Raw genomic sequence first — 22,280 nt, 5'->3', positions numbered from 1 at the left:
ATTTGCTCTTGCCTGTTTCCAACAATCTCCACATTTTCAAGGGGAAATAAAATATCAAAGTATATAATGTAACTTTATAATTGAAACAAAAGATTTGTACACAGGGTACCTAAATAAATGCGAAATATTTTAGGAGATTTTCCGGGAATTTTAAGGAGATTATTTTAAGAAGATTTTTTTTGCAAGGGAGATTTTAAGTCGAAAATTAAGGGATGGAGAAATTAAGTTTTTATTTTTGTTCTCGAATTCTAGACACATTTAAAAAATGAAACTTGATGAATATTTTCCACTAATAAAAAGGATATTTATTAATATTAAAAAAAAATAAAACCTTAACTCCTCAGGGAGAGATATAAGAAACCTCCCTTAATTTTCGACAAAAAACTCTTCTCCTAAAATTTGTCGTATTTATTTAAATACACCCTGTATATATATTTCTTCGATAGATAGTTGGAAGAGTTTGTCGGAGAACGCCGCAGAGATTGATTAAATTATAAATGTTAAATTATCGTGAGCAAAAGGAGAATATGCACTGTTAAAAAAACTCTATTGAGTTTCCGCTTCTATTTATAAAGTTCTATTGAATCCAAATCTCGTGATATAATTTTGCGATTGAAATAGAAATATCTTCCGACATCTCTTATTATTGCAAGTAGATATGAATTTAGTTTGAAAAGTCACGAAAGAGTATTAAAACTTGGAGATTGTCGAATTCCTTGCGACTCGAATCGAGATTCTATTAAGTCCGAAATCCCGGCGTGAAATTTTTCCTTCGCGTCTCGCGATTAAACTCTTCGCGAGAGAGTTTCCCTGGGAAGAGACTCACGTGCCTAAAAGGAAAAGCTTCCTTTGACTTTTTCGACAGGTATATCTGGGGCGGCGCGGTTCTCTTTTCGAAATGGGAGGACTGGGACATGTTGGAAGGCTCTTACTTCTGCTTCGTCTCTTTGTCGACCATAGGTTTCGGCGACTACGTTCCGGGGGATAAGATCTACTCCGGAAAAGGCCTCGAACTGTCATTCATCTTCTGTTCCATGTACCTGATGCTTGGTAAGTCTTTCATTTAATGTATTGGAAAAAATGGTTCAATTAATTTAGTGTTTCCATTTATTTAGTGTTTCCAAATAAAATTATATGGATCATCTAGATGAAGTGTTGTGGCGTCATCTTATTTTTATATAATATAAAAATATGTATTAATAAAATATTATTATTAAGTAGCAGACTTAAGCAGTAAGCAATAGAAAATTACAAAATTATAAATATATTTTTATATCCCTTTTTATAATTTACATTTTTGATAACTGCGTTTACATCTTAAAAATAATATTATCTAAAAGTTATTTAGATGAAGCGTTATATAATTTTATTTTTATCTAAATATATTTAAAACAAAATCATCTTCATCTTATCTAAATTTACATATTTTTATCTCTCATCTTTAGCTAATTTTAAAATCATCTCAACATAACACTATATTTATTTCAATACTGCCTAATGAATCATTTATTTGAAACTAATGAATAGTAACCTGTTTTGAAAAGGATTTTCTTATATATAAAATAATTATTTTTCACGTCAAATCGATATTATTAGTTTCAAATAACTAATTTATTAGGCAGTATTGAAATGATTTGCTGAGGAAAAAAATCGACTTACTCCCGAATGTCGTCACCCAACTAAATAATAAACTTTGACAGCTGCCGCTTTCTCGGATTAAAAAGTGTACAAAGTCATCCGATTTGATGCGCGCGTATTTATTTCATTGTCAGTCGTTTCGACAAATGGTGAGACGGAAAAAAATAGTTGATTCTTCGTTTTTTTTTTTTTTTTTTTTTTCACTAATCCGATCGTCGTGGAATTTTCGGCGCGGCGCGAAGACAATCGTTTTAAAAGGGATCAACCGCTTTTAAATCCTGCAACGCGATTGCACCCGTCGTATATGTATACACACGGCATTAAGCTCGTTTCGATCGATGCCCGATTGCGTACGGACGCGATTTTTCGCCGAGAGAGAGATATATTCAAGTGCTATCGAATATCGGGAGAAGCGTTCTCGAATCGCGGAACAATTCGCGCAATAATATCCCTCTGATGTGCTTGAAATAAATCCAATCTATAATTTCTCGACACGCGCTCCTCGTGAAAAAAATCGTTCTCTCCACTTCTTCCTTTCTGTCTCAGGAATGGCGTTGATTGCGATGTGCTTTAATCTCATGCAAGAGGAAGTGATGGCGAAGATACGCTCTCTGATACACATCATCAAGTACATCTTCAGATGCGAGAGATGACGAAGCCGTCAGAGAGTCGACCGCGATCCTGCAACCACATGATAATCGGTGAGTGTGAACGAAAATTTCTCTTCTCATTCGTATTCAATAATTAATTCGCGACGATCTCAAGACGTGTCTCTTTATAATTAAGCTCCGACGTTAGTTAAATCTTTGAGGAGATGGATCTCGAAGTTTCGTCACGTAATTTTGCATTTTATATCAATCAGGTATTAATATATTATCTCTATAAAAAAATAATATCAAGTACCACATTAAAATAAAATTATAAAATTATATATCATATTTCTAAAATTATAAATAATATAATATTATTATAAATTTTAATTATAAATGTTTATTATATTTGATTATAATATTAATTGGATATATGTAGAATTTCACAATCGATTTATACATAACGAGGAAGCAAACGAACAAAATTAATTATATTAAATCTTATATTTATATAAAAAAAACTTGCTTCGCTTATCTCGAGTAAAATTAATTTCTGATAAATAGATCGTGAAAGAACGGGTTACGCGATACTTTTGAAATTAATCGAGATTACATTACGAAATACTATTATAAAGGAGAGGAAAAAAAGGGAAAGCGAGATCGGACAGATAAAGGAAGGGATCACTCTTTGTAAGTAATACTCAGCGTACGTCATCCATAGATTGAACTAATGACACGAGAAATGACGAACGAAAGACTACGATATATCGTTAGAAAAAAAATCGCGCATTCATATATATATATATCTAGGTTGGATAAGTTAATGACTTTTTTAAACTAACAATAAGTTAAGTTAAAGTTAGTTGCTTATAAAATTAATTTAGTTAATTTAAAAGTTTTATGAACGAAAAATTAACTCAGTTAAAGTTAAGTTAAGATTAAATTAACTGAAATTAAATCAAAAGTTAATTTTTAAAAACATTATTTATCATATATTAAATTAGAATTTTGTTTGTTAATTCTTTTAAAATATATAATAAAAAAATTTTGATTTTTATATAAAAATATATTTTTTGACAATTACAATTGATGAATTACAATTGACAAATGATCATAAAAATTAATAATACTTTAATTTAAAAATAATACGTTTATAACTTATAAAAAACCAATAATAGTATTCAGAAATTCAAAAATTTAACTTGGGAAAAAAGTTAATAAGTTTAAGGTAAAAATACCTAGTTAAAAATTAATACATTTTAAATTAACTAAGCCAAGTTAATAGTTATTAACTTTTTAGCTCTTTTTTTTAATTAGTTAAAAGTTAAAAAAAAATATAAATATATATAATATCTGACGAGAACCACCACTTTTTTCGCCGGAAGCGCAATCCGTGCGAGCGAAGAGGAATCGTTCGCGTCTGAGTATGCACCTACGTACGTAGGTGTATCTTTGATATTCTCTCCGTGTATGTATGTGTGGATCTTTGATATTCCTAGTCCGCCTTGAAATCCCACGCGATACCGAAGAGACGTAGGAGTAAACGAGAAACAAGTACGATCAAACGATCGAGTGGAAATGCTGTATTGTACGACAGTGACATAAAGGTCGTAAACGATAAATTCTACATCTACAGACCATTCGGCGTCGCGAGGGGAATGCAAGTGTTGCACCTGCGTTCTCTCTTGAGAGAGAGAGAGAAAGCGGGCAAAAATTTGCGTAATGAACAAATCATTTTTTTTCACTAATTAAATTACCGTCTAAAATATTTACGTTATTATAACGTCAATTGTCAATTTTGATAGGAATTAATCTTTGGAATGAATCGAAGCGAGCGCGACTATATATATATATATATATATATATATATATATATATATATATATATATATTATATACTATATATATATATATATATATATATATATAGACTATATATACTTTTATATATCGTTGCGGCAAGAATTGGATCTTCCAAGAATTTTTACACGCTAGAAATTTCTTCTTTATCCGTTTATCGGATCTTTTTTTGATAGAGAATGGATATTAGACGTTAACCGCGCTGGGATATATCGGGATACATGCACGACAGACAATATTGGAACTGTCATTTTTGCGTCAAATTATACGCAGAAGGAAAGGAATTCGAGGCGGAAACGTTAGCTGGACGCGGCTAAGAAAGTGCGGAAGCTAAATAAAACGGGAGGCGCAAAAAGGGAGGGACTGATTCTGAAAACGTTTCAGAATTACGCAGGACTCGTCAGCTGATAATTAATAAAATTCGCAAAAACATATATATGCAAACTGAAAAAAAATGTATTGAATTCGAATAAGTATTTATTTCAATATTGCCAAGTAAATTATTTATTGAAACTAATAATATTGATTTGATTTGAAAAATATTTATTTAATATAAGGAAATCCATTTCAAAACAAATAAATATTTATTTGTCTTAAATAAATGATTTATTTGACAGTATTGAAACAAATATATTTATTAATTTAATAATTTTTTTTCAGTGCATCCACAAATTAATTCGCCACCGAAAATATTATATTCTCGAAGTAAACTGTATATTATAAAATCCCTCTTAAAGGATATTCTTAAGTGTTTCCATAACTTTTTTGTCAACGTATTTAGAATAAATTCAATTTTGTCTATATTTTTATAAATAAAAGATATCTGATATTAATCTTTAAAGAACTCTCCTCTTAAAATAAGAGGACCCTTGTGGTTCCTAGAATAGGATACTCTAAAAATAAATGGAAAAAGTTTTTAAAATAAGAATACAATTCTTTAGTGCAAGAATATTCTGTCTTCTTTATTTATAAGCCAATATAGCTATTTGTCAGCCAGCTATTCGTCAAATCTTGACAGTTTGAAGCGCCCTGTACGATTATGAATTTAAAAAATTTCAAGTATGTACCTATCGATGAAGCGATTGAGTGCCATCGATACTTGAGACGTCCCGATTTCGTCCACTCGAAAATATTCCGACTCATCATTGAACGTTAAGCACGATATGCGAGTCTGATATATAAACGGATCTGGATGTACTAAAAAGCCGGTCGTTTAACCATCGATTTTTCCGCCCGTTCCAGTTCGCGATTCGCGTGAAAATTTTAAAATCTTAAATTTTAAATCTCCCACCAGTGCGCGGGATGGTAGCAAGGAATACGAAATGTAACAAATAATATTAATGATTGCTATATAGTCAATCTGCAGTTGCGATAAAACATGAACGGAGTGAAAGATACCTTAATAAGTCATTTATTTTTTACCTCTAGCTGAAGGGTTGAAAAATTCAAATTTATATTCATAAAATATTGTCTCTATTAATTTATATCGCAGCTTTGTTATCAAAATTAAATTTGTTTGAATTAACAATTGGAATTCTCTAAAAGAATATGAAATTTTGAGAAAATAATCTCGAAAATTATTAAATTCATATATGAATACATAAAATATAATAAAGTAATAATATCATAATAAAGAAATATATAATATAACAGATTGGAAACAAGCATGTGCAAAATAATATAGGAGAAAAAATCTATATCGCTATATATAGGTCGTCGAAAAAAGTTCCACACAGAGGGAGAAAAATTTTTAAACTTTAAGAACTCGAGATATATGGGAGCCGATTTAGCATACAAACGAGCGACGAATGCGCAAACTATCTGACGTTTTCGACTAACTAAAAGGGCATATCGAATTTATATCAACTGTTCGAAATTGTGGAAATAGAGAATATATCCCCTTTTTGATTAGGAGTTCTAAATATCGAATTTTTTTGTCTCTTTCTCCTCATGGTATCTTGAATTTACGCAAGAACATTTTTTTTTTTCAATACGGTAGAATAATTTAAAAAATAAACATTAGTAATATAAGGAAATACTAATCATATTATTATTATCAAAATAAATCTAATTTAGGACATAAATAAAAAAAATTATAATTAGATTTATATACATAAAATAATTCTTTATTAAGCAATTTAATAGCATCACTAACAATAAAAGGTTGAAATAATCCCATAAATCCTACCTTATTAGGTCCTTTACGAATTTGAATATATCTCAAAATTTTTCGTTCCAATAAAGTTAAAAAAGCTGCCCCGACTAATATAACTAACAACAAAATTAATAATCCTAATATATTTAATACTCCATATAAATATAATCTTAAATTTTGACAAATTATTACTTGTATAATTTTTTCAATTATACATCATTTAAATTCCAAATTTAATACACTTAAATTCTGCCAGAGTAATTCCAATTATTTTCTATTTAATCAATTAAATTTATTCATTTAAAAAAATATAATTTCAAAAAAAAGTTCTTTCGTACAAAATTTTTTAAATTTTATTATAGATAGAAACCGATCTGGCTTCCACCGATCTGAACTCAAACCACAAATAAAATTTTATTAATCGAACAGAACTAAAATATTAAACTCCGAAAATCGGATAAGTTTCACATGACTTTCATCTACTACTTTCGTCCTCGTCGTTTGACGAGCCATCGTCACCTGGAGTCGCGCACGCAGACGAAGAGATAACATAAAAAGCTACAAAAGCGAGACGAGGGAAAAGAAGAACAGAAAAGTATTATATATATATATAAAAGATAAAGCGAAGAACGCAGGCGAGTCGAGAGAGAAGAAGACATTTATCGGCGACCGCAACCGCGGAGTTTCCTGGCTTCGCCAATCCGAATTCTCGTCGTCATTAATGTAATCCAGGAGCGGGAATAAAAAGTGCATCCGTGCGCGCGTAATAAAAGCGAAGAAAACATTTATAGGAAGGCGAGAGAGAGAGAGAGAGAGAGATAAGGGAGAAATAAGGGAGAGCAGGGCGAATTCCCGCATGCGGTTCCGCCGCTGCGCATGCGCGCCGGCCAGCCGCGGCGCGATCCTGCGCCCTGTCGCCGAGCAGGGTGCGTCCGCACGTATAAGCCGGCGAGGTACACTTCTCGCGAACTCGCTGCCGTCGCAGCTCTCCTCCCTCTCACTCTTCCTCCGAAGCCCGAGTCGGATAGGAGGCTCTCGTCGACGTTCTCCCTGTCGAGGCCGTCGGCTCGATACTCGCGCACTTCAGCTCGCAATCAGTATCCGAGTTCGAGTTTCTGTGCGTTCCGATCATTTCTAACGTTAAACGTTAAACGTGAAGGTGGATTCGCGAAGGCGCCCGTCGTCGTCCATAGAGTCCCTTTCCCTGGGAAAATACGTCCGGAACGATCTCTGATTTGGTGCGGAGCGATGAAGGATTCGCGACGCGTCGCGCCTTCGCTTCCCGAAGCCTGGCGAATTTGTCGCGGCGATTTCATCGCGACTTAAGGGAGAGCGGCGTGAAACGTCTCGGAAGAGAGAGATAGATGTTGCGAGCGATACAACTCGAGGGACGGGACAAGATGGACATTGACTTGGAGCAGAGTGAGTAATTACAATACATCGACGCGTTTCGATTTCCTGGAGAAAATCTTTCCGGTGTTTTTTTTTATTTCCTGCTATTTTTTAATCATTTTTTCCTCGTCGCTTTATTAGAAACTCGCGGAGAGCCTCGTAATTGAAAGATCACGTATCCATTCGCACGAAATTCATTCAATTTCCGTCCGTTTAAAATTAATCGCCTCCGCCTACCCCATTCTCTTCTCCCTTTTTCTCAACCCTTCTCGTTACATCGAGCGTTCATTTTTCATATAATAGACGGCATCTCGAGGACAGAGAACGGAAGCGATTCTCCCCGATGTGTGATCTGTTTAGCCGGACGAGGTCAATTTTCCGCACACTTTCCCGAGAAAATTCAGGACAGCGGAATAATAAAAGAAATAAAACGAGCTATTTTTATATAAATTCGACCAATACTAGCTATCAATTGTTTATTTATTACACACATTGTTTTTTGTAATAAATAAACTATTTATAGCTAGTATCGGTCGAATTTATATAAAAATACATCGATTTACTGATCGACACACTAGCGATACAAAATTAATTAATTAAGAATCAATAAAATTAAATAAACAAATAAATAAATAAATAATAAAGTGAAGATTTTTCCGCGGCCCGTCCTGTTCCCGAGCTCTATCTCGAAGCGCGAATCGATTAGCGCGTCGTCCCGCGCTGATCGCGGATCGGGTTAAGTGACGCGAGTCGACCGTACGGTCAGACGTCAGACGGATCCGTAAGTGATACGGCTCGATCTTAGTCGGACGGCGCTCGGGCGAGCTTGGTTACGCATATCCGAGACGCGAGTCGGAGAAGCGACGGTACGTTAGCCCCGAGGTGTTGCACCAGTGATAAGCGATATTGCGGACAATTATACAGGGTGTCTCAATTTAATTTATACAATCGAGCAGATATTTCGTACGAAATTTCGAAGGTTACGAAGGGGAAAATGTTGGGCGTTTTGAATTTTTATTCAGGCCATTTTTCAACATTATTTCAGAGCCATTCTAGTTTTTACAATTATACAGGGTGTCTCGGTTTAATTGATACAATCGAGCAGATATTTCGTATGAAAGTTCAATAGTTTCGAAGGGGAAATATGTTGGGCGTCTTGAATTTCGAATCAATTTTAACTTGAGCGCATTTTTTCAGATTATTTAAGTCAATCTAGTTTTTTTTTTCTAATGCGGCTGCCCTATTTTTTTGTACCGATTTTTTAAATTGATTATTCCTCGATGCAATATTTAGTGTGATAAAAATAGCACGGATAAAAAGTGATTTTATGAGAGATTTTGTGTACTTTAATGTGACAATTTTACATTATTTTACATAAACTATGAAATATTCATTCTTCGATGATGCTATCTCAATACTTTTATGCAAAATAATAGGAATTAATTGATATAAAGAAAATACATAATTATTTTTAAGAAAAAGTATATAATTTGCACTTAGCATGCAGCTATGTATTTTTTCACTCGTTTCAACAAAATATTTGATTATATTAATTAAAATAAAACACCCTGTATAATAAGAAAAAGTTCTGGAGATACGAAAAATCGAAGAATCCGCGTACAATGTATGGTACCGATCTCTATCGTGCACAGAATATACATGGTGGAAGAAACTAATGGAACACTTTAATATTTCGAACATAATAAATTTAAAAAAAAATATTTCAGTACCGTCAAGTCGACGGGGTTCATAATTTAGAAAGTTTCTAAACCAAACACACTGAAAAACAGGTTTGTCAACTTGACTAAACCTTTCAAATAAATATTTAATTCATTAATTGAACATATAAAAATATTTAAATTAAATATAACATATTAAATAAAAATAGTAATTAGTTCTGTTAAACTTAATAATTGTAAACAAAGAAGGGCTATAAGAGCTATTAAACGTAATACAGTTGACGGTTGATATTAATAAAATTCATTTAAACCAAATAATAAATACATAAGAAATAAACATTTTGCGTTTTGGCTGACATTTCAAGCCTTCTTCAGCGCAATAAAAATATTTTAATTATAAATTGAATTGTAATATTAAACATTAAAGACGGTTATTAACAATGTCAAGATAATATATTAGCGACCGTACCATGCAATCACTTATGAGTATAGACTTCCTGATTTACTGATAAATTTACTGAAACCCTGATAAATTATCAGGGTTTAAAAACAAACCTTGATATAAAAAGGTGAAACACCGAGTTACTGTCTCATTTGATATCTGAGAGTTGTGACGGTTGGACGTTTTATTTTGTCTTCACTAAAAACATTTAAAAAGATGTCGGATCTGATACTTGAAACTTGTATAAAATAATCACCATTTTGTTTGAGTGAGTGTGTAGTGCATTTTACTTAGCAGATTATAATGAATAATCAGATATTGTTTATTTAGATCTCAATTAAATGCTTAACAACATTTCATCATGAAGATTTAATCAAGATATCTCCCTTGACCAGTAAATCAGGAAGTCTATACTCATAAGTGATTGCATGGTACGGTCGCTCGAACTTAGTATGTATCAGTAATGGTGGTTGTTATACACGATGACTTGTTTAGCAACATATGTAACGAGATCTAAAGCTGACTTTATATAAATATATATTATCTTGACTTGTCTTTAATGTTTAATATTACAATTCAATTTATAATTAAAATATTTTTATTGCGCTAAAGAAGGCTTGAAATGTCAGCCGAAACGTTCGCAAAATATTTATTTCTTATGTATTTATTATTTGGTTTAAATGAATTTTATTAATATCAACTATCAACTGTATTACGTTTAATAGCTCTTATAGCCCTTCTTTGTTTACAATTATAACATATTAAATTTAACAAAACATATATTTGACTTAAACACAAATATATGCTTAATTAACCAAATAGTATAAATTTAATTGAAAAGTTAACAAATGTTATTTCAATGCAGAGTCAAAATGGCTTCAGAGCGATTAAAAATCCAAACGTCGCAACTTAAATAGAATCGTGATTTTCGTCTCTTGAACATTTCTTTCCGAAATCCATAGTTTTACGAGCGCGAATTTTTTCGGAACGGCGAAAACTCCGCGCGAACAACAAGTTTCTTCCATCTTCGGCGACGCGATACGACCGTGGGAACTTGAGGAACCGTCGGTGGTAAGTTGCGGATCGACGGCCAAGTTTTTCGAACGATCAGCACCGAATCGAACTCCGGCTTGTATTTTTACCGTCTCGTCTATCCTGGTCGTCAAAGCGGAAAACATATTCCGCTGTTTCCTTCCAAACGGTTTGCGATACCGTCGGATTTGCTCGAAAACGACCATCACAAACGCGGCGTGTCTCCAATCTTTTCCTCTTTTTTCTCATACAACAATATATCTCTTGTTTCGAAGCCGCGCTTTAAGATTTAGACTCTGAAAGAAATTGAACTTGACAGAGAACAAAATTAACGCGTTCAAACAGGCTCCGTTTTAAAGTGATTCTCAAGTTTTGTTTTATCGATAACAGCCTTCAAGTTAAATTCAATCATTAATCTTTTTATTGGCTATACAGATTTATTGAATAACGGATTTATCAATCTGTACAGTCAATCAAAATATAGGTACTTGAACTCATAAATTTATCTATTTCGATTAATAAATCCTTTTCCACAATTAAAGTATTAATATCAACAAATAATTTGTAATAATTTCAAAAACCAAAAAAGGGAAAAATTACATTTTTATCAGTCTTTAAAAATTCTTGTTTGGTCTTTTACATAAAATTAAAGATTTTTCAATCTGTATAGTTAATAAAAAGATTTATTATTAAATCCAAATTTGCGTTTTATCAATAAAGCAGTGCTTTAGGATCATCTTAAATCGAGACTTTAGCGAAAAATGGTATATAAAATTTCTGACAACTGTCGAAGAATGGTTGGAGGATTTTTCTAAACCTTGGAGACGTGTTGTTGGTTCAGCTTGCTATTAGCATCAGAATCGGCGGATGCTTTTCGTTCTAACCATTGTTGTGGAGCCGTATAGTCGCTAATAACCACGCTGGTGACTTTACGCGTGGGCGAAAAGAAGAACGGAAAACGTGACGCGGGTATAAAGAACATCGTGTAACGTATATTAGAACGCGAGAGAAAGCGTGTCAAGCGGAATTTTTTTTCTCCCCTTTTTTCACCATACAAGCTTGCGAGCTTGTAAGCAAAATAATCCCGCTGCTGGGATTATTTCAGTAACTAATACCGAACTTTTTACCGAAAGCTCGCTGAAGCAACTTCAGTTTCATCGAAATAATAATAATGTATAGTTGTTTTTATATTTATATTGTACTATAGAATCTGATAAATTTTTATTATCTTTATTATTATTCTCTCATGTTTATTCCATATTTATTTATATCAGATTTGTCCTAGATTTATATAAAACTGAATTAAAAGTTACTGTATTAAATTTTCGGTAAAAAATTTAGTATTACTTTTCAAATATTTGAAGAATAAATTATACCATAATTATATCGTATTTATTTATACTATATTTGTCCTAGATTTATATAAAATTGAATTAAAAATTGCTGTACTAAATTTTCGATAAAAAAATTTAGTAATACTTTTGAAATATTTAAAGACAGCAGTTAAATACCTATATAATAATTGATACATACAAATTATTTAGTGAACTCAATTATGAACAAACATTCGTTTATAGTCGAATCAATTAAATATTTAGTGACCGTTGTCAAATGCGGCGATAGTTATTAATTATTAAATATTCAATCGAACTTCACGAGTCAACGCAACTGTTATCAAACAGATTTTTTTATTTATTTATTTATTAAAGACTGCATCTCCGATCATTTTAGCGAATCTGTGCGTAAACGTAAAACGCAGTCGCGTATGCGTTTATTAACGATGCAAATTTATCCCGATATAGCATAATATATTCCACGATTAAAGATTCTCTCGTTTCGATACGAAGCATCGTCGGTACACTAACAAAAATTTAGTTAATTCTTATAAGTATTTATTTCAATACTGCCAAATAAACCATTTATTTGAAACTAAAAATATTTATTTGATATGAAAAATATTTGAAAAATTTTTTCAAAACAAATAAATATTTATTTATTTCAAATAAATTATTCATTTGCCAGTATTGAATTAAATATATGTATTAATTTACTCCTTTTTTTTAGTGTGTAATAAATGCGCGATAATATGCAACATTTTAACGAATTTAAGGAGGAATCTGATTATACTTATCTCGCGAGAAAAGTCGCGAGATTGACGAAATTTGCATTCGTTTATATCTTCTCCCTATTTCGCCTCGCCGAGAGAAATATCGCGCGACCCTCGAAAGTAAGTAAAGTCGCGCGATTCAATTATACAAGCGAGATCGAATTTGAGACCGTTTGTCTTTTCCGGAAGGCTTCCGACTCTCCACCTTCTTTGCAACATTCAACTCGGGGTCCATCTCGGGGATTGCGGGTACTTTACGAAGATCGTTAAATTTTTAACATCCCTCAGCCGAAACCGAACGATAGGTAACATTTATCAAGGATGCGGAGGAACGTGAGAAGCGCGCGAAAAATCGCGTGTTTCTTTCCCTCGCAAAAAAAAAATCGCGTTTCGAGTTTCAATCTCCGCTCTTCGACCCTCGACGCGCGAATTTGTTTCTGTCTGTTTCCACCCCCAGATAGTCTTCACTTTTAAACCTCGTCAGACCCCCTCGGCAAATTATTACCCTGACCGATCGACAAGCAAATAAATCTGCGTGTTTCCTTCCCTTTTCTCGAATGTCTCCCTCTTTAAAAAGCCGGGAGTAAATTTGATCCTTTCTCGCGCGCGATTCTCACCACCTGCGTGCATAAATTTTCCATTTTGACTCTATCTCTTTTAATACCCTCGTTCACGTTTTTTTTTTCATCTCTCCTTCTCGTATTTTTACGGAATAAAATTGATGATTCTTAAATTCTAATTTTTTTTGCAATATTATTAAATTCTGAAATGCGCGATTATAGACGTACGATAATTTTAGATATCATTTAACTTTAAAATATTACTAAAGTAATATGAAAATAATATGAAAATTATATTTAACATTTTTTATTTTATGCATAATATATTTAATTAAAATTAAATATTAAAATGTAATTTTTTTTCATGGAAAAATACAATATAATGTAATGAAAATTGAAATTTTCCGCCTACGCAACACTTGGATAATACTGCGAAAATATATGGTTTAAGGCACGGTCTTATATACAGGTCAGGACACTTTTCCATATATCGACTACATGCTGTCAAGCGTAACAAAATATAACTAATATAGCTGCCAACTCGAGTCGATTATTCAATGTGCGTCAGCGCCGATTTTTTTCATTTTGACAGTTTTTTGACAGTTTCGCGTTAGATCTTGTGCACAATTGAAAAAGTGTCAAAAATATTTTATTAAATAATAAATATTTTATAAAATATATTATTAAATATTTTATTAATATTTTATTAAAAATATTTTATTAAATGAGTTAAAAATAGTGATAAATATACTATAATAAATATATTATTATATGACAGGCCTGAGTTGGGCGCCATATTGATTATATTTTTTGATATACTTTATTTGTGAATGAGCGCAGATTTTTTTCATTTTGACAGTTTTTTGACAGTTCTGCGTTAGATCTTGTGCATAATTAAAAAAGTGTCAAAAATATTTTATTAAATAATAAATATTTTATAAAATATATTATTAAATATTTTATTAATATTTTATTAAAAATATTTTATTAAATGAGTTAAAAATAGTGATAAATATATTACAATAAATACATTATTATATGACAGGCATGAGTTGGGCGCCATATTGATTACATTTTTTGATATACTTTATTTGAATGAGCGCAGATTTTTTTCATTTTGACAGTTTTTTGACAGTTTTACGTTAGATCTTGTGCATAATTAAAAAAGTGTCAAAAATATTTTATTAAATAATAAATATTTTATAAAATATATTATTAAATATTTTATTAATATTTTATTAAAAATATTTTATTAATATTTTATTAAAAATATTTTATTAATATTTTATTAAAAATATTTTATTAAATGAGTTAAAAATAGTGATAAATATATTACAATAAATACATTATTATATGACAGGCCTGAGTTGGGCGCCATATTGGTTACATTTTTCGATATACTTTATCTGAATGAGCGTTCTGAACTGTATATAAGAGCATGTGGTTTAGAGGAAAACGTTTGCATACGTAATGTAACGCGCTTTTGACTCGCCTCCATAAAATCCGAGGTAAAAGCGTAGGCGTCGCAGCCGACTGGATAATTCATAATGTCGAAGCGCGTATATAGTTGTCACTTTGCCGTACAGAATACCCCACGGGCATTCCCTCGCAAGACTCTCTTCTTTCATACGTCCTGTCTCTCGGCCACTCTCTTCCCTACCTCGTTTTCTCCTTGGGCGGGAAACTTTATACCGGGGAAACCGCATAAGAAGTCTTTTAACGCGATTGGTTCCATTCGCACAATGGAGAATTTTCAGGCGTTCTTTTTAGTCTTGTTTTTTTTTCGTGGATAAAAAATATAGGAGCAGATAGTAGAGCTTATTATAGAGCGCCATGTTACTTTTTTGTCGTAAAAAGGAAAAAAGAAAGGAGAGAAAAAAACACGTTCGACGCGGAAGGATCGATACTGTTTTTCACCTCGCGGGATATTATCTTGGATGTGAAAAATATATCATGAGGAAAATTGTTCGGAAAAAAACGAATGTACCAATTAAATTTTATTAATAACGGGGAAAAAAGAATATATATACTCGCGCGATATAACGATATCCTTTCTATCCTCCACGAGTTTCTTTGGTGAAGTTCGACGTCGTGGATGCTCTTTAATTTTCTCTCTCTCTCTCTCACTCTTCCGGTTCCTGATACAGCGATACTTCCTACGAACGATCCGGAAAATTGCGGGGAATAAAAACGAATTAACGCGATATCATCACCCTATATATTTCCGTGGCTAAAAGGGGGCAGTTTTAATTTTCCGCGGTCAAGAGTACGAAGGGGTGGCGTTTTTTTTTTCTTACCAGGATTTAGGAACAGAGCTCCTAATTCCGAAGGAGATCCTCTCTTCGTGTAGACGAGATGACGGGGTCCTATCCTCGTGACTCCTTTATTCCTCGTCCAGCCGGAAGGAGAAGGAAGGATTAGGGGATAACTTACACGCGTATCCCTTTCCGCTTCCTCTCTGCGAGAGGATTATCTCGTTATTAGCGATGTTCCTCGGTGATGTGTCACGCGGGTCTAATTTATGACCTCAGGTGTCTAAACCTCCGGGGTCGAGAAGTTTTCTCTTTTTACGATCGAAGTGAGAGAAAAGGGATGAGAGAGAGAGAGAGAGGGCGGTAATTATATATCGTCGAGTAACGATCGGCGAATGATGGAAGGTGAGCGGATAAAAAGAGGCTTCTCTAAAACTTACACGCTCTTTTCACTTTCCTTTTAACGCTCCCTCTTTCCGGTCCCCTTAAACACCCGGGCGAGATGTCGTTTCTCATGTGGAACGCGTTCGACCGGAAAGAGCTGCCGGATAAGCCGATAAAGCACGCGAAGCCGGAAAAGTAACTTCACAATGCGCGGCACCTCGGAGATACTCGGACGCATTTATCCGTCAAGAGAGAGAGAGAGAGTATTTTGTCGCTTATTCGTCCGAATGCGGTATATCGACTACCTATCTAAAGGGAGACTCCAGGGGACTCTCTTTTAGTGCTGTGCTTAGATGATTTTAAAATATGTGAATTTATCTTAGATAGGATTTTGTTTGAAATATATCGAGATAAAAAATTAAATTATACGGCGATTCATCTAGATAGTAATTTTTTAGACTGTTTATGTAAAGAGACAGTTATAAAAAAATGTAAATTATGAAAGGAATACAAAAATATATTTTTGTATTACACGTGCAGGCAAAGTGGCACTTTGTGTGCGTGTTTTCTGTGCGGAAAGCGGCCGATTTCCCACGCCGCCATCTATAGCGCACAGAAAACGCGCACAAAGCCACTTTGTCTGCACTTGTAATACAAAATAGTATATGTGTATCACGTGCGGATTGACAATTGTTCACCAATTGTCAACTTTCCGCACTTGATACACAATATACTATTATATATAAATTTTTAGCACTTGCTGCAAAGTTGTATTATTTAAGTATTTTTATGTGCTATGATTCTAAATCAAAATTATCTGAAAATTATTCTAGATAATGCTTTTTTCCATCTAAGATGTAGATATAAAGAATATATATTTTTATTATCTATATAAAGATAAGATGACGCGAAAGTTTCATCTAGATAATCATCTATATAATTTTATTTAGATAATAGCAAACACTGTCGACTACCTATCTAAGGGGAGACTCCGGGGGAAGGACTTCTGTATTACTTTGAATAATTGAGATTTTTAATATTCCTCTTGAATGGAATCGTGATATTATCTCGTGAACGAGCGCGGAGAAAATTATAGCCCGTTAATCCTCTCATTCATTCGCTGCATATTACGAGAACTTGAAAAAAAAGATTACGAACGCCCTGAGAGAGAGAGAGAGAAAGGGGGAAAAATTTTTATTTATTGCGTATATACAGGGTGTCCGGTAACTAACGGACCAACGATCATAAATGGATTCTTTGGTCAATTTGGGAACGATTTTTCCTCAGCGAAAATGTCGAAAAAGGTCATCATTTTTTACAACTTTCCAATATTTGTCATTATGTATCTTTATAACTAAGCCTCAAATTAAAATTTTATTATAGTAAACTTTACCTGAAATTAACTGAAGAATGTAATTATGTTAGACTTTTAACTCCAAAACGTTTAGTTTTCAAAAAAACCTATTTTTTTCAATCGCTTATAACTCGAAAATTATTGACTTCTCAACATTTTTGCTAAGGAAAAATCGTCTCCAAATTAGCCAGAGAATCCGCCCTTAATCATTGATCCGTTAGTAACCGGACACCCTGTACATACGTACTTATATTTTCTCATGCAATGTTTACATAGTAATAATTAAGAACTTGTAGAACAAAAGAAGCTTAAAATAATTAAATAACACAAGCAAGTCTTGTCATGTTATATCATTTAAAGATAAAAAACTTGCGCGAAATTCTGTGAAAAAAAATAAGGAAACTTCTTCCGAGAATATTTCTTGTGTCTCTCGTTAATTATTAACGGACAGCGATTGACAAAGATAAATAGAAGCCACTGAAAAAATTGTATTTTAAGAATTTTTCACTTATTTTTAGAATATTCTGTTCTAAAATAAGCGCTGAAAAAATCTTTTTACTTTATCCTCTTTATTTAAATATTAGTAGCAGACGTTTCTGAATTTATGAAAATATAGATGAAATAAAAAATTTATTTTTACGTTAATAAAAAAGTACATTATTTTACAGCACACAGGCAAAGAAAGAGTATAAGAAAAGTATAGACATAACATGCACATATTGACCAAACACAAGACCTGGATCCTGAACAATTGAATTAAGCTACACGTTACTTACTCGTGAACACTTTTCTTAAGTCATTTAAGTCTTGTTTTACGAGTTATTTATTAACACTTCATTCAATCTTCTAATAAACTAAAACCATTCCAGTAATCAACACTGCAGCGCATTGTAAATTACAACATTACATAATAATATACATCAACTGAAACAACCCTTGGAATCATTAAAAAAATTATTTTTGCATATTTAATACAAAAAAATGAAAACAATAAAAAAATAAAATTTAAAAAATTAAGAAAGAACAAAAAATAAGAAAAAAATTGTTTAATCATGCTTTGTGCATCAAAATGACAAAATATAGCGCTAAATAAAACATACGATCATTTATTATTAACAAAAATATATTCTTAGTAAAAATATCTGTTCAAAGAAGGATTTTATAACATAATTTTCGTACTTGGAGAATACCATTTTTTTCAGTAATGCGCAACTTTGTTTAGAAGTGGCCGAAACAATTTTTTTCTTATTTTTTGTTCTTTCTTAATTTTTAAAATTTTATTTTTTTGTATTAAATATGCAAAAATAATTTTTTTCTCTTGTTATTAATAAGTCTCAGATTCGAATCTTACGCGTCTTTAGAAAGATTAATTGCCACGCGAATGAAGTAATGAAGTGGATAAAGTGAGAATACGCAGAGAATCAGTGGTATAGATAGCCTGAACACGCTGAAGGCTATTTATATATACCCGAGATATGATTCCCTCTTTAAGAAAAATACTCGGGAATATTCCCACTAGACGAGATACGAGCTGTTTCGTAAACTTGTGCTTTTTTTGCGGTCGGAAGGTCAAGGCAACCGCTGAAAACGGGCGAGGTTTAAAAGGGAAAGATCCAAAGAGCAGTCGAGAGTCACCCTCTCTATCCTCCGGGGGAGGAAAAGGGTGCGACTACCCCACTTCCGCAAATGAGGCACGAGCGGTAAGATAAGGGCGAAAGAGACCTTTTCCCGGCGGCAGGACTCCGAATAAAGGGCGATCAAAGGCGATAAAAATTCCGTCCGACGACCGATAAGCTCTAATTGAATGCACCCTCTTGATTCTTACGCGGAACGGAAACTTCAAACGAGGCAAACTCAAACCATAACGAGACGAGATCGAAACTGCGCTCCATGAATTAATCAGGCAAAAGAAAATATTAATGAAAAAATATATATGATATAATATAATTATAAAAAATTATAATATAATATAATATATGATTAGAAGATTAATGAATTATAATGCAATATAATTATTAGAACAAATAAGAGATAGAAAGAAGTTCAACTTCCTTTCGTTCTTAATAAAAACCGAATAATAAATTTGACAAAGCGAAAGATTTTCAAAGACACTCGATCCAGGTTTATCGCGCGGATCCCTCTCGTTAACTCGAATAAAAATACATAATTTAGTCTCGAAAATAGACCGGCGAGTTTCGCTGCGAAGTTTCTACGACGTGGAAAAACAAACTCCAAAAACCTCGAAAACCCACGTCTTCGGTCTCTTTGATTTTTCTCGGACGCGTGTAGGTATGTAATATTGTCAAAAATGCACGTGACGCAATAAAGGGGAGCTGACCCGCGTGGAAAAGCGAAAGTTGAAGAGAGAACGCGAGAATAAATCGATCCCCGTGATTCGTTCAATCGCTCGCCCACGCATAAATTTCACCCTCTGCCAAACCCCCTTTTTTCCTTCCATTTTCGGTACCCCGTTAGTTATATGGCTGTCGAGGGTACAAACAACAACCCGTTCGACGGAATATGATACATCGGCCGATATATATGCGTTTTAATTAACTCCATCAAACGCGCGAAACGCCTCCCCACTCTCTCTCGCGGCGAACGTCACGAACAGCGATCCCGTTAATTCTGTGCGCGCGAGCGCGAGTCGGTTAAGTAAACTTTTCGATTGAAAGCCGCGCCTCTTCCCTCTCGTTCCCTTGCGCAGATTAATTGCAAAAACGCGAACGGGTCGCGCGACCCGAACGATTTTTTCGTTTTCCTCCGCACGTTCCGACGATGGTTTCCACTCGTCGCGCGACGAGAAGCTTCGGGAGGGAAAAAATAGAAAGAAAGGAGGAAACTCATCCGGGGATATATATCGGGCACGTTCTCGCGTGCAGACAGACAGACGGGAGAGAGAGAGAGAGAGAAAATACAAAGGAAGGTGAGGAACGCGAGTTACACAAACGCTCTGCTATTATCGCGCCGTCGCGTCGCCGCCTGCTATTTCGGTGTCTCGCTTCGCGCGCGGATTCGCGCGCGAATTAGAATAGAAACTTAATTAGTACACGACTGTGCGTCGGAATTTCTCTCTCTCTATCGAGCTCTCTCGCTCCTGCGGAGTATATCTCTGCGCTCCCTTTGTACGCGCCGACGAATAATAGAACTGTTACGCTCCCGCGAGCGCAAAACGTTCCTCTTCATTCCTCCAGTCCTCGAAGCTTCTCAATCTTGGCAATCTTGAATTGGCTCCGCGCTTTTCCGTATCGCGGTCGTCTGTTCGCCTGGCCAAAATAGCCATCGACGCTCTAATAGAGGCGGACGGGTTCTAAGAGGAGATACCCGGGATACGAAACGAGTGGATTTATTTTTCTGTAAAAGCGACCGACGTATGTTTCGTTTTAACCATCCTCTTTCTTTCTCTCTCTCTCTCTTTCTCTCTCTTCTCTCTCTCTCTCTTCCGAGATCAGCTGTTCTGGACATTACAGCTGACACCTGTCAAACTTGACTAGGTCCAGTTTTCAGAGAAATCTCATACAACGTGCAAAAATGTAATTATACTTTTTTTAATTATGTCCTTATATTATTTCGCAATTCTTATTTTTGCTAAATAATTGTACTTGGATGATTTGAAAAATTACTAGATAAAGGTGAGATGAAAATCTGGACTTACAGCTGACACCTGTCAAACTTGACTAGGTCCAGTTTTCAGAGAAATCTCATACAACGTGAAAAATGTAATTATACTTTTTTTAATTATATCCTTATATTATTTCGCAGTTCTTATTTTTGCTAAATAATTGTGCGTGGATGATTTGAAAAATTATTAGATAAAGGTGAGATGAAAATCTGGACTTACAGCTGACACCTGTCAAACTTGACTAGGTCCAGTCTCCAGAGAAATCTCATACAACGTAAAAAATTTAATCATACTTTTTTTAATTATGTCCTATATTATTTCGCAATTCTTATTTTTGCTAAATAATTGTACTTGGATGATTTGAAAAATTACTAGATAAAGGTGAGATGAAAATCTGGACTTACAGCTGACACCTGTCAAACTTGACTAGGTCCAGTTTTCAGAGAAATCTCATACAACGTGAAAAATGTAATTATACTTTTTTTAATTATGTCCTTATATTATTTCGCAATTCTTATTTTTGCTAAATAATTGTACTTGGATGATTTGAAAAATTACTAGATAAAGGTGAGATGAAAATCTGGACTTACAGCTGACACCTGTCAAACTTGACTAGGTCCAGTTTTCAGAGAAATCTCATACAACGTGAAAAATGTAATTATACTTTTTTTAATTATGTCCTTATATTATTTCGCAATTCTTATTTTTGCTAAATAATTGTACTTGGATAATTTGAAAAATTACTAGATAAAGGTGAGATGAAAATCTGGACTTACAGCTGACACCTGTCAAACTTGACTAGGTCCAGTTTTCAGAGAAATCTCATACAACGTGAAAAATGTAATTATACTTTTTTTAATTATGTCCTTATATTATTTCGCAATTCTTATTTTTGCTAAATAATTGTACTTGGATAATTTGAAAAATTACTAGATAAAGGTGAGATGAAAATCTGGACTTACAGCTGACACCTGTCAAACTTGACTAGGTCCAGTTTTCAGAGAAATCTCATACAACGTGAAAAATGTAATTATACTTTTTTTAATTATGTCCTTATATTATTTCGCAATTCTTATTTTTGCTAAATAATTGTACTTGGATAATTTGAAAAATTACTAGATAAAGGTGAGATGAAAATCTGGACTTACAGCTGACACCTGTCAAACTTGACTAGGTCCAGTTTTCAGAGAAATCTCATACAACGTGAAAAATG

The 22,280-nt window shown here is 33.4% G+C and overlaps 1 protein-coding gene across 4 annotated transcripts in view; it reads left to right on the top strand.

Moving 5' to 3' along the window:
• The window catches only part of LOC114931389 (TWiK family of potassium channels protein 18), a 71,162-nt gene that overhangs the window by 31,144 nt on the left and 17,738 nt on the right, over positions 1-22,280 (top strand). For all 4 annotated transcript variants that reach the window (XM_085487783.1, XM_085487756.1, XM_085487736.1 and 1 more), the window contains 2 exons: positions 866-1,050; positions 2,185-2,339. In XM_085487783.1, coding sequence (XP_085343909.1) covers positions 866-1,050; positions 2,185-2,291 — 292 coding nt within the window. In that variant the 3' untranslated portion in view covers positions 2,292-2,339. The remainder of the gene's footprint in view (positions 1-865; positions 1,051-2,184; positions 2,340-22,280) is intronic.

This window comes from Nylanderia fulva, unplaced genomic scaffold (assembly GCF_048542155.1).
Source record: "Nylanderia fulva isolate GAGA-0341 unplaced genomic scaffold, ASM4854215v1 Scaffold1, whole genome shotgun sequence".
NCBI lineage: Eukaryota > Metazoa > Arthropoda > Insecta > Hymenoptera > Formicidae > Nylanderia > Nylanderia fulva.
This window is presented reverse-complemented; position numbering and strand designations above follow the sequence as displayed.